Below are 14,001 nucleotides of genomic sequence, written 5' to 3'. Positions count from 1 at the left end.
AAGATCCATTACCAAAATTGTGTTTCAAAGACATGAATAATTCAATTCATTGCCCTTTATTCTATATCCGGAAAAGCCCAATCACAAAAACATTTTCAAAAGGGTCCTGCATTCAGGTATTTGGCCAATTGGAGTGTTTTGTTTGTCAAAGCAATCCCATAGTACCTGCAGAAAACCCATACATACGGGGGGTGGGTGGGGGTGGGGATAACACAAAATGGTGTGCACAGAAGGGTCGTGAACCGCATCCTGGGCGTAAACGGGGCAATGCCTGCATCACTTGTTGTGTCTTTAGAACTGCCTTTTGTGTTTAGTTTGTTGTCGTTCCCCCATACTTCCAATTAGCAGTTGGCTATGTATGGTGCAAAAGAAGTTCAACATACATACACCATCACTGCTCCTGTTGTCTCAGGAATGTCAGAAATTTCAGAGTGCCAGCAATAACTATCAATGCTGCCGGAGCTAATATTACTGCTGCCACGATTGGAATCATTATTAAAGCTGCTGCTGCTGCTGCAAACATTTCTGCTGCTAACTTTTTACTGACTGCTGTTGCCACTAACAATGCTGCTATCACCAACACTACTGTGGATTCCATTTTCTGAGTTGCTTTTAGCACTACCTCAGCTGCATTGGTCATTGGTACTGCTCCATCCTAGTAGAGCTGCTACTACTACTGCCATTGCCATTATCAACAACTACTCATTCTGTCAATCGCACACAGCTCCTAATTCTACTGTCAAGTGGCTTGGATGGCTGCACATCACGAGTGTGGGCGAGTGGGCCCAGCGGCCTCCTCACCGGGGGCGGTGACGTGGGCAGCGCGGGCGACTTCACCGCGTCGTTCGTGCCGCTTGACCCCTCGTCGTCTTGCACCAGCGCTCCCTCAGGCAGTCGATCGATCGCCGGCAAGCAGCTCGTCCGCTCCACACCATCGCCGCCGCCACCCTCCGCTTCCTCCTCGCCTGGCCGGACAAACGACGACTGAGAAACGAGCTGCAAATGGGGCGGTCCACACCAGACGGCTAAAGCAAAGTTCTCTCACACCACATAGCTTGTCATTGCGGCAAATTAACCGTGCTAGTGAAAATTGTAAAATATCGTCTTGAACACTGGATTCATTGTTAGCTGCTCCTAACTCGTTGCAGGTCAGTAATTGAGTGCCCAACATTACAGAAAACATGTTAACGAGTAAACACAAATAAGACAATTATATTTTTATATAATTCTCCAACTTAATCCCAATGCCACGTTGGTAGATAATACAAGTACATTTATACAGCCTTATCTACATATGCTTTGCTATACTTGTGCTTTTGTTTTATCTGGGACACACCTCCGTATCAATCACCATGAATAATTAGCAGTTCTGTATTTAAAAAGTACTCAGCGATGCTCATTTACATCGCCAGTCTAGGGGCAATGGGGTAAATTCCACATGTTTGGCAGAGACAAGTCTTTCTTTAAAACAAAGCACTCAATATCAGAACAATGAGCCAGCATTAGCAAATCTGGCAGCCACTCATCATTAAAACAGGAAGTCCACTAAGTTCAGTGGCCTCGGGTAAGTCATCAGTGACTACACAAATAGCATTTAGAATAAATTTGAAATCTTATTTACCTAATCCAAGCTCTCAAAAGTGAAAATTAACAAACACACTGCATGACAGACATGTGGCAAATCACTCTTTGCTAAGCTTGAACAATGAGTGATCTACTGATAAGAAACCAGTAGTCTTAACGTATCATTTTCCAGGATATTCCTTTGCATTTTGAGGTTGTGCTGTGAGAATTCTCGGACATGTATTCCTTCCTCAATTTGACTCTGCCTTGAAAATATATATTTTTATGCAGATCACCTGCAACCAGAGCTTCGTAACACTCAACATACGCAACACTCCCCTGGCTGCCGCCATGCATTAAGGTACTTACCACCATCAGACCTCTCCACGGGGTTTACTTCTTGGTCATCATTTTGACCCGTGACCTTCAGTGGTGGCGAAGCAATATGCAGGAAGATTGGAGCGCCTTCGTCCTGAAGATGCATGCACAATGCCATTAAGATAATTTTTTATAGTTATAGGTGTGATGGAAAAACCAGAAAAATGTTGTTTGGTAAAGTTGAAAGAAAAGGTAACAGAGGTAGATAGAGAATAAGAGAGACAGATAGTACTGAAACTATTACTAGGACAGTAAAATAATGCTCTCAGGAATCCATGCAGAACAAAGGAAGAACATACAAATGCCACACAGAAAGGGAACCGAGTCAGAAATCGAGGCCAGGCCCTACTTGCTGTGAGGCACAAGTGTCAGAACACCTGCCACCCCATCATAGAGTAGCTTCATTATCGAGGTTACGATTACTCGGAAACGTTTAGAAGAACGAGGCAAGTCTGTCCCCACGCACCTCTGCCGAGCGCCGTTCATCATCTGTGCCAGCGAGTGCCGTGATCGCTGCCCCCACGCTGCATTCCTGGATACGCTGGCGGAGGGCGGCCGGGTCCTTTGCTCTCAGCTGCAGGGGATCACAGACGCAGGCAAATTGTGTCGTTTTTTCTGCGTAATGCTCAGCATTCAGGATGAACTGGTTTGGCATTCAAGTCTTTGGTATTTCTAGGGAACCCTAAAAATATCAAAAATGCCTCAGGCTCCAAAGCATCTCATATATGATAGGATGCCCTGTGGCAGAGTTCCTGACTCAAATCCCTCTTAGGGGTCAACTTGGCTCATTATTCCCTTGGGTTCAATAAAATGGCCATCACCATGTGGGATGTGAAGAGTGGTTGTATTTAAGCTGTTTACGACTCCTCACAGAATGAGTCGTCTCTCTCATCATACCTCCCTCAGCTTCGCTAGGGCGGCCTGGGTCCGTAGCTGTCTCTCGGACAGCCCTGTTGCTGGGGTATCGTCTCCGGGAAGGACAGCCGGCAAATTATTTTCACAGCGATCATCTGTGAATGAGGGCATTGCTGTTAGTGACTACTCCAAACCAGTTGGAAATTTCTTGAAGACAAAATAACCTCAAGATATCTGCACTGCCCTTGCTTCTCAAACTCCTTTCCATGATCCCAGCTCAGATACATCTCTTGCTCCAGGCTCCAATGGTCAAGCCGGTCTTGGGCATCAGAGCTTTTTTCTTACCAAGCACCCCCTGATTGGAACCGGTTAGATTCTAATACATTGCTACATGCTTAAAAATGTATCCATTCTGCCATATAACTTATTTCTGTGCACATAATCCGACATTTTATGCTGTTTTATAATATTTAACCACCTATTATATTTGTCACTGTAAAATTATATTTTGAATGCCTAAAATTATATATCACGCTATTGTGCAATATCAGTGGATTACAAATGCAGAATTTGTAAATTGTAAGAGTAATTAATGTCGCTGTCAAATGGAAAGGACCTCCTTGAACATGAGATGTGAATCTCAAGGGTTTATCTTGGTTGATTAAAACTGGGTTTTTTTTTTGCTACTCTGAACCTATCCGAATGTGAGACAAGTGCATGTTGGAGTAGGCTTTGATCTGGTTTAGGTTTACAACTGGCGAGACAAACCAAGGGTGTTAGGCTCCGGATTAAATTTATTATTTGGTTTTAGTTGGGTTCAAGTTAAGGGCCGCTGGTTAGTCCTTAAGCCAATCTGTATGGTTAGGCTACGGCTAAAAGTATGGTTTATGCTGACAGTTATAGTTATGCTATGCAAGGATTTGTCAACTCATTGTTAAGGTCTGACTAGAATCATGCATAAGCCCAGAGCCTTTAGCGTCAGAGATAAGCTATAGTGTGCGTCTTAGACTCAATAATCTTTATTAGTCTGTAATGGGCTAATATATAATGGTTAGGCTCTAATCTCTATTAGTTTCAGGGTTAGACTCTGTACTCAACCAGAAACTAAATTACGATATAGAACCCTAACACACCGCCAGCTACAGTAGTTGTTGCCAAATATCTGGTGATTGGCTGTGGTTTAACTTGTGCGGGGTAAACCACGGCAAGAGCCAGGGTGGATTGCACAGACCTGCAGCAGCGGCTAGTAGCGGGATCTCGGTGGTCATCGCTTCCGGGAAGACGACCTTAGTGGAGTGCACCACAAGCAGAACGTCCACCTGCGTCAACACATGACCTGCCACATTACACCCTTCAACTGACATTGTCAGTCACCGTTAATAACTATTTCTAATTTACAAGGTAAAGCCCAATGAGCTACTGTATATAGCTTTTTTTCAGGGGCGACCTGGCCACAAATGACAGCTCAACGAAGTGGCTGATCATATGGAAATTTATAGCAGCCACATACTCTTAAACGCATCCGGAGGACCCGGAGAAATATCCACGCGATCACGAGGATAACATGCAATCTCTAAATATACAGGCATCAGGGTCGGGAGCGAACCCACAATCTCCTGTATACCAGGCAAAGGAGATAACATCTCGCCACCACAGCGCCCCTCTTGTGCAACCCAACGACTGCTGACGAGAATTGGTATTTTTCCCGTGATCCATGTCCTGCAATTATTTTATAGGGCTTTCAAGATGCTTTCATTTAGATGCTGGTTACTTAAAATTGTATTGTAAATCTGGTGAGAGTAAGAGTTTAAAAAAATACATGAACATGTCATATAGTAAACCAAACATTACATTGTTTTTTATTTGACCAATAAAGAATTCACTCGCATGCAAAATTATTTAATGGAAAAGGTTTTAGCGGTATTAAAATTAACTAAGAAAAGGTTGTTGTTTTCCCCAGAAATACTGCCCAAAATTTGAAATAAAAAATTCAATTGTTCAGAAATTACACTTGTAAAGACATAAAATGCATATAATTATTATTCATAATTAGTTATGATAATTAGGACAGTTCAACAGGGTGAGTAAAATCATTCGCGAGCAAGCTACCGGCCAGGAAGCTTCCAACATAATGACTCCTATTGGATTTCCACATGCGTCCACGCACAGCACATGAAAAGCCTTCACAAGACCTCACAAACACCCACATGAGCGGTCACACCAGCAGAGCTCCTGAACATGGTGGCCGGCACAGGCTGGGGCACTGAAGGTAGTGGTGGTGTGCTGGTAAAGACATTGATGACAGCGATAGTGGTGTCTGAAGATGCCGGAATTAATAGGGAGGGAGCAGACGCGCGTCAAATCGCTCAAGCAAAGAGCTCCAAATCCGGTGGCCAGACAGGGTGGAAAGGACATCCACAAGCCACGTAGGAGATGAGGGTGGTGGAAGTGACATGTCATTGGACAGTATTAGGATGCCACATTGGTGAGATGTTAACTACCTCGCCTGGTATACATGAGGTTGTGGGTTCAATCTCGACTCTACCATCTGTATATTTGGAGTTTGCATGTTCAATTCAGCATCACAATTGGATACAAGATTCAATATTTTTGTCGTGTTTGTCGTCTTTCATTTGTATTGTCTGTCTCAGTCTTCATTCTTGTTCATTCTATTAGACTAGAGCAGGGGTGGGGAACATCCGGCCCGCGGGCCGTATAAGGTCCGCGGGCCGTATAAGGCCCGCGAAATCATTTAGTCTGGCCCTGCCAAGGCAACCGCAGGCGGGATTCGAAAATCAATAAATCTAGGAGCAAAGCTGGAAAAGCAGTAGCGAGTAGCAACATCATCAATACCAGTTTAACACGTAGGCTTTCGCGACCAATATTATTCATAATAAAGGTTTTTGGGTTAGATCGCATTATTTATAAATGTGTCGTAACCCTCCACCACCCGACACGGCCAATCAACACTTTATTTTGCTGATTGGCCGTGTCGGGTGGTGGAGGGTTACGACACATTTATAAATAACGCGATCTAACCCAAAAACCTTTATTATGAATCATCAATACCAGCTAACATCACACACCTCACCAAAGAGAAGCAGTTCCAGCCATCACATTAGGGGTGAGTTAATTAAATGTTTGACCAAATATAACAGGCTAATTTTTAAGTGGATAATTGTGTATGGCCCGCGAATGATGTTATAAATATCAAAATGGCCCTTGGCAGAAAAAAGGTTCCCCACCCCTGGTCTAGAGGCACATTTGGATACACTTTATACATTCATACATATATATTTATTATGCCCAATTTGATGCATGACCATAAGCATGAGTCAATTCTAATTGAAGGATATCCTGGAAAAGCCTGACAATCAACAAAAGCTAATTGTTCAAAAAATGTGGGTTTTGTTCAGGATAGGTGGATTGCATGGATGGAATAAGTACATTTTAAGTGTAGCATGTGGCTGTCTGTGAAAAAATGATGCACTAAAAGTTGTATCTGACCATGTAGTATTTAAATATAACTAGTGTAGGTTGTTTGAAATACATATATTTGGAGATCACGCTTCATAGGAAATCTCTCATTTTAAGCATCCATGAAGTTTCATTTCCTAAGTAACATCACGACAGTTCTATTCTCTTGGATACACAGCCAAGGTACACATTACAAGAGCTGTTAGTTTTTTTTTTCTGGTTTCACCTCCCAGGAAAGCGGACCCTTTCATCCCACACCTCTTGGTGGGCAGTGGTGCCGACTGCCCTCTGTGGTGGTGGCGGTAGCAGCGGCGCTCCGGTTGTAGGCGGGGAGGCCGAGTGGCCCTCCCACGACGAGATGCGCTGGGCGAGGGCGGCGGGACCCACGCGGCGCACGGGCGATGGGCGCACGTCAAGGCGAGCGCGCGGGCCCCATGTGGGGCTCACGGGGCCGGGCCAGTTCTCCGACGATTCTTCCTCTGCACGGGGGAGAAAGCATTGAACACCAAACGGGAAGAGCGAAACAAAAAAATACGTGTCGTAAGTGGTCATAATGGGGGTAGGCGCTAGGATTATTGTCTACTTTGCTTAGAGTTAGTTCTTGTGTTAATGTCTGTCTGACTCGTGCGGTTATGGTTAGGTATAGTGTTTGTTGTGGTTCAGGTTAGTGTTAGACCTATGGTATGGTTGGCTAGCGTGCTTATGCTGTTATTAGGACTATAGTCCGGTGGATTTCTCATTCAATATAATTTTCCTCAGTCTCAAATAAAACCTAGGTGGCAATGAGATTGGAGTACTCATCTCAATTCGTAGGTTGCTTGACTCAGACAATTATTATGCCAGGGCAGTGAACGATATTGTAATCAATCATAGTTCCAACAAATAAAGAATGCAGAATTTCCATAATTGGTTTAGAGCCTCAAACCAGTGTCATCAATTACTCGTTTAAGTAGGTAGACGACTTGATTTCCTTACGTGAGGGTTAGAGTTATGGGTTAGAGCAGGGGTGGGGAACGTTCGGCCCGCAGGCCGTATAAAGCCCACAAAATCATTTGGTCTGGCCCTGCCAAGGCAACCGCAGGCAGGACTCGAAATTCAATAAATCTAGGAGCAAACCTGGAAAAGCAGTTGCGAGTAGCAACATCATCAATACCAGCTAAAATCACACGCATCACCAAAGAGAAGCAATTCCAGCCATCACATTAGGAGTGAGTTAATGAAATGTTTGACCAAATATAACAGGCTAATTTTTAAGTTGATTTTTGTATGGCCCGCAAATGGCCCTTGGCAGAAAAAGGTTCCCCACCCCTGGGTTAGAGTAACGTTATATCATGCTCAGCATTCAGCACTTTCTACATTCAAGGAAAAAAACCCGTTTAGTTTACGTTTTTGAAACACCCTCCTAAAGGAGTGTAACTCCAGTCCTCAAAATCCAACGTAGCACAGCTTTCCGTGACTACCAACCATCAGGTGCAAACAACGTGTAGCGGGTAAAGTTGCATATGAATGGTAAACATGAGTGAACATGGAAAAACAGTCCGCGGGGATGTCGCAAGAACGGGAGTTTGAGAAACAGTGTCTGAGTATTAAGTTATAATTTGTGAATCGAGAAAGAATCACTCTGCTTTTCTGAAACCCTTCGTGTCATGATTAGTTTCATTTTGGTGCATTTCTTTCAAAGATGGTGCGACTGCAGCCCCACGTAAGGAGAGCTCCTCTGTGGCGATTGCTGGCATCCCTACCGTCTCCAATCTGTTGGGAGAGGTTGCGTAGCCGCGATCGCACCGACGCGATGGCAGGGGTGTCCGCCTTCACCGAACGCTCTACCCTGCGCGAATCCAGGCTCTGGCTCCTTGGGGCTGGGGAGCTCCCCCCCTCCAAAGTCACGTCCCCTGCACACAGACGCTTGGAGGGCGACGGGATGCTGGCTCCGACTGATCACAGGGCAAGAAGCGGGCAATTGTCAGAAAGCATTGGTCTCTGTTGCAGCCCAGTACTGGTGCTTTATTATTATTATCTGAGGTTGTCTTTGCATTTCAACATCACATTAATACAAATGCTCACAACCTGAGATTGGAAAACCAGGTGGCCTTTATTGCCTCACTATACTGAAAACTCAAGCTGCTACAGGTCAGAACAAAACTGTATGGAATCATGCAAATCTATTATCATTGATTGAGACAACTATTTTGATCCTACATTGGGAAATGTGTCCAATTCCATTGATGCTTATCTTGCATCTAGGAGTGAATCAGATTACCCTAAGGAAACCTAACAAATATAAAATTATAACGCTCCAAAATTTCACATAGACGGATTCATGAACCCAATCACTGTACTGCCATATCATCTATACCTCAAAGCCTAAAGGGTTTGTAAGTCTCACCAGTCTTGATGATGAACCAGACCTTTACCTCCAAAGGGCTGTCCATGCCCACCCAAGGCTTGAAACATTGAACAAACAGAGTGGTTAATACTGTGCTCTTATCTGACTATTCTCGCTATTTTTTTTACACAAGCCTGCTTTGTATCCAGCCAGGTGGTACTGTGGTCAGAGATAGGCCTTGGCAAGGTAAGGTAAAATTTCGATTTAAAGCTTTTGTGACTGCAAGGATTCATCTTCTTTGGTTTTCGGTAAAGTCACGTAGAATGAGAATAAAATAATAAATTGATAAAATAAAATAACACAATAATATTCTCACGACGTTTCGGCCACAACACAAGCGGCCTTCATCAGGTGAAGGGACGAGACTGTCTGGAGGACAGCGCTGGAGTGAAAAAGCCACGCTCAGATCACGACCTTTAAGCTGTGTGAGAAGAAACAAAGCGCCTTGACAAAGGAATTAGCATATAATTTAGCATTGAAATTGCTGAGTGACTAGCTTGTGACTGGTCACAGAAATGGCTATGTTAAAGTTAAAGCATACACATCCGCAAAGGCACCCCTTGACAAAGGAATTAGCGTAGAATTTAGCATTGAACAGCTAAGTTAAAGTATACACATCCGCAGAGGCACCCCTTGACAAAGGAATTAGCATAGAATTTAGCATTAAAATAGCTGAGTGATTAGCTTGTAACTGGTCACAGAAATAGCTATGTTAAAGTCAGAGCATATACATTCACCGAGGCACCTAGTACAAATCAAACAGGAGAATTTAGCATTGAAATAACTAGGCGAATTTAGCATTGAAATAACTGAGTGATTAGCTTGTGACTGGTCACAGAAATGGCTATGTTGAAGTCAAGGCCTACACATCTGAGCTATTCACAGTAACTGGGTATACAATACAATATATAATGAATACTATAGTGAACCAATAAAAAACTAAAATATAAATTACCTCAATGTTATCAATGAACTCTATATTCTCCAATCAGCTAAGCTACCAACAATAAGTCGTTATATATCACAATGCTATATGGCGAAAAAATGGGTGGATTCTTACCCTCAACTTTAGCAACACGGATAGCTACGGGTCCCGTTCAGATGGACGAGTTCATCCATGGTCGGAACAGAGGAGGGGGAGAGAGACAGCTGCGAGGCGCTGTTATACTCCATGTTGTAAACCATTCCATTAACCGTGGTGTGAGAGGTATTAATTTGAAACTGACGCCATCCAGACTGCCACTCTACGCCCGACCTTATGGAAGAGGTACGTGGATGACACCTTTGTCATCTGGCCACATGGCCAGCCTGCTCTAGACCAATTCCGCGACCACATCAATTCCATACACCCAGCCATCAGATTTACCATGGAGGTCGAAAAAGATGGCAAACTACCATTTTTGGATGTCTTAATTAAAAGGAGACATAGTTCATAGTTCATTTATTTGGTATAGCCCTGTGAGCCATTCGGCTCTTGAATCGGGTGCAACCGCAACAAAAAAAAACATGAACAAGAAAACAACTTAAAGTGATTATGTGACTGTGCAAACAGAAAATACAGGAAAAAAATATCAAAATATTCCTGAAATAGCACCGTACACCAACGCTGTGTGCAAAAATCCCAGTGGGATGCAAGTCAAATAACGACAACAACAACCACAAGACAACTAAGATTAAAGCCATCAGTCTAACTCCGTACTACAATAAACAAAAACATGGCCAAAACCAAAAAAACTTTTCGAAATCACCAAAATAAAAGCCATAAATCCAATGTAACAGTGATTATAGGGACTGTGACCGAATTTTTAACAATAAACTACGTAAATAAATTATAACACCAAAATCTAGAGCCATATTTTAGGTCACTGAATAGCAGTGGCAGCTAGGGTTGTACAACTCCTCTAGAGCAGTTTTGAGTGAAGATCTCATAGGTAGTGATTCAAGTTGCAGTTTATTGGCAATAGCATTCCAGACCCTGGGGGCATCAATAGCAAAGGCCCTTCCTCCAGTTTCTGTACGGCAATAGGGAATGTGAAGCTGGTAAATGAGCGAAGACCTGAGGTCAAATTTGTTCTTTGAAACAGAGAGGAGATCCAGTAGGTAGTGTGCGGAATTTTTTGTAAGTACATCGTGAATAAATAAGATCTGGTGCACAAGCCGTCGAACATTAAGAGATGTTAAGTTTGACCCAATGTAGAGATCACAGTGGTGAGTCCTATATGGGCAGTTCAATGCAAATCTTAAGGCTGAGTGATAGATGGAATCAAGCTTCTTCAGTACAGTACTTGGGGCTGATTTATACACGATGTCACAGTAGTCAAGTAGAGGCAGTATGGTAGCTTTTATCAATTCCAAACGGAATATTGGGGGGAAGCAGTGCTTGTGTCGATACAGAAAACCAAATTTTGTCTTTTTACCAATATAATAAATGTGATCTTCAAAACTAAGTTTTGAATCCAGGATGACCCCAAGATACTTATAGATCTTGACTTGCTCTATTTGATAATTATTCAAGGAATGTAATTGGGGAAAAATAACTTCCTGCTTTAGTCCCGGAGAGAAGCATAGCACCTTGGTTTTGGAGGTATTCAGGACTAGTTTAAGAGAAACTAGCTGATGTTGTAGTTTGTTGAAATCACCCTGGAGCTTAGCAATCACGTCATCCGGAGAGCGGCCAGCAGTAATCAGTATCGTGTCATCTGCAAAAAGATTTACCCTGGAATGATCCAGTTCAGTGCCCAAGTCATTGATATAAAGAGAGAACAAGAGGGGGCCGAGGATGGAACCCTGTGGAACCCCGTTTGTTATCTTAACACTGTTTGACCTCCAACCATCTGTGAATACAGTTTGGGTGCGAGAAAAGAGGTAATTTTTTTTAACCATTGTACTGTGTTCTCGGAAAAACCGAGGCAACTTAGTTTACTAAGCAGGGTGTTGTGGTCAACTGTATCAAAAGCTTTGGACAGGTCAAGAAAAAGACAGGCACAGTACTGCTTATTATCAAGGCTATTGTAAATTTGATTCAAAGAATCTAATGCAGCAGATGTGGTGCTGTATTTTTTCCAGAACCCAGATTGTTTTAGATGTAGTAGATTGTTGGTGGACAGGAAACTGCTAATTTGGTAGTTCAATGAGCCACTCTGTCTACAGGAAAGCTACCCATACAGATGCTTACTTGAAACCGGATTCCCACCACCATCCATCCCAGAAGAACTCCCTCATCAAGACTCTATACCATAGAGCCCAATGCATTTCCGACCAGGAACACATTACCAGTGAACTCAAGCACGTACACCAGGCTCTCAGGGCTAATGGCTACTCCGACTACACAATCCGCAAAGCCATCACTCCAGTCATGAAGAAGGATCCTCTTGTGGAGCCACTCAAAACCATCACCTTACCCTACATTGCAGGGGTCACTAAAAATATCTCCAAAATCCTGAATAACACACAAGATCCAGGTCCGATTCAACACAGTACAGAAAATCCGTGATCTAGTTCCATCTGTAAAAGATGCTGTTCCAGACATACAGTACCCGGGCGTTTACAAACTAAAGTGCCTCTGTGGTAGTAGCTACATTGGAGAAACCAAACGACATATCTCGGACCGCATCCGCGAACATAAAGCAGACTTGAAACACGGTAGAACGAACTCCTCTGCCGTGGCCGATCACTGTTATAATTCAGTGGGCTCACATGACATTGACTTCTCCAAGACGGAGGTTCTTTGAAAACCAACCGGCTACCAGGAGAGATTCGTTCATGAGGCCATTCACATATACAAGCACAGAGACAATTTCAACCGAGAAGATGGATTCTGGCTTAGTAACCATTGGAAAGATGTTTTAAACCATTTCCGTTCTTAATTAATTGTATTTTACGATGACCTTCAGACCGCAGCTCTTTCGCTGGCATTGACTCTTAATACCTCTCACACCACCGTTAATGGTATGGTTTACACCATGGAGTATAACAGCGCCTCGCAGCTGTCTCTCTCCCCCTCCTCTGTTCCAATCATGGATGAACTCGTCCGTCTGAACGGGACCCGTAGCTATCCGTGTTGCTAAAGTTGAGGGTAAAAATCCACCCATTTTTTCGCCATATAGCATTGCGATATATAACGACTTATTGTTGGTAGCTTAGCTGATTGGAGAATATAGAGTTTATTGATAACATTGAGGTAATTTATATTTTAGTTTTTTATTGGTTCACTATATAGTATTCATTATATATTGTATTGTATACCCAGTTACTGTGAATAGCTCAGATGTGTAGGCCTTGACTTCAACATAGCCATTTCTGTGACCAGTCACAAGCTAATCACTCAGTTATTTCAATGCTAAATTCGCCTAGTTATTTCAATGCTAAATTCTCCTGTTTGATTTGTACTAGGTGCCTCGGTGAATGTATATGCTCTGACTTTAACATAGCTATTTCTGTGACCAGTTACAAGCTAATCACTCAGCTATTTCAATGCTAAATTCTATGCTAATTCCTTTGTCAAGGGGTGCCTCTGCGGATGTGTATATTTTAACTTAGCTATTTCAATGCTAAATACTATGCTAATTCCTTTGTCAAGGGGTGCCTTTGCGGATGTGTATGCTTTAACTTTAACATAGCCATTTCTGTGACCAGTCACAAGCTAATCACTCAGCCATTTCAATGCTAAATTATATGCTAATACCTTTGTCAAGGCGCTTTGTTTCTTCTCACACAGCTTAAAGGTCGTGATCTGAGCGTGGCTTTTTCACTCCAGCGCTGTCCTCCAGACAGTCTCGTCTCTTCACCTGATGAAGGCCGCTTGTGTTGTGGCCGAAACGTCGTGAGAATATTATTGTGTTATTTTATTTTATCAATTTATTATTTTATTCTCATTCTACGTGACTTTACCGAAAGAACCAAAGAAAAAGGTAAGGTAATTTACCCTTTTTACCGGGTAAAAGGGTAAAGGTAAAGGGTAAAGGTGTCGACATGCCAAGGGGTAAGGTAAAGGGTAGGGTAAAGGTAGCTTCGAAGAATTATCCGGTAAGGTAAAGGTAGCGCGAAGTATTACCCGGTAAATACGGTACCTTTTTTACCGCTAAAAGCTCCGTGGCGCAGTCCGTGGCCCCCATTTAATAAGTAATATAAATAAAAAAAACTTTTTTTAAACACGCTGAAATGTACTGTACGAGTAATGGCAGAACTCCACGACTCCAGGAAGTGGCCCCGAAGCTTGCCATAACGTAAGGGACCATGGCCAATTACAGCCAACGTCAGTTGACAGTGGACAATTAGACCCAAGCCGAAACATAACGTAAAAAATAATTTTGATTTAAAGCTTTCGTGACTGCAGTAATTCA

General features: G+C 42.9%; 1 protein-coding gene across 4 annotated transcripts in view; it reads right to left on the bottom strand.

The window, feature by feature from the left end:
• Positions 1-14,001, bottom strand: part of LOC116952128 (uncharacterized) — a 46,919-nt gene that overhangs the window by 25,246 nt on the left and 7,672 nt on the right. For 3 of the 4 annotated variants that reach the window (XM_032971183.2, XM_032971186.2, XM_032971185.2), the window contains exons 3-9: positions 8,016-8,207; positions 6,532-6,752; positions 4,028-4,115; positions 2,839-2,951; positions 2,408-2,515; positions 1,933-2,035; positions 802-965 (exon numbers count right to left, since the gene is read on the bottom strand). In XM_032971183.2, the coding sequence (XP_032827074.1) occupies positions 802-965; positions 1,933-2,035; positions 2,408-2,515; positions 2,839-2,951; positions 4,028-4,115; positions 6,532-6,752; positions 8,016-8,207 (989 nt within the window). The remainder of the gene's footprint in view (positions 1-801; positions 966-1,932; positions 2,036-2,407; positions 2,516-2,838; positions 2,952-4,027; positions 4,116-6,531; positions 6,753-8,015; positions 8,208-14,001) is intronic. The other variant, XM_032971184.2, reaches the window with a different exon arrangement.

The sequence above is a fragment of the Petromyzon marinus genome, chromosome 45, assembly GCF_048934315.1.
Source record: "Petromyzon marinus isolate PM22_M1 ecotype Great Lakes invasive population chromosome 45, UKy_Petmar_22M1.pri1.0, whole genome shotgun sequence".
Taxonomy (NCBI): Eukaryota; Metazoa; Chordata; class Hyperoartia; order Petromyzontiformes; family Petromyzontidae; genus Petromyzon; species Petromyzon marinus.
Note: the sequence above shows the minus strand (reverse complement) of the source record. Positions and strands in the feature narration are given on the sequence as shown.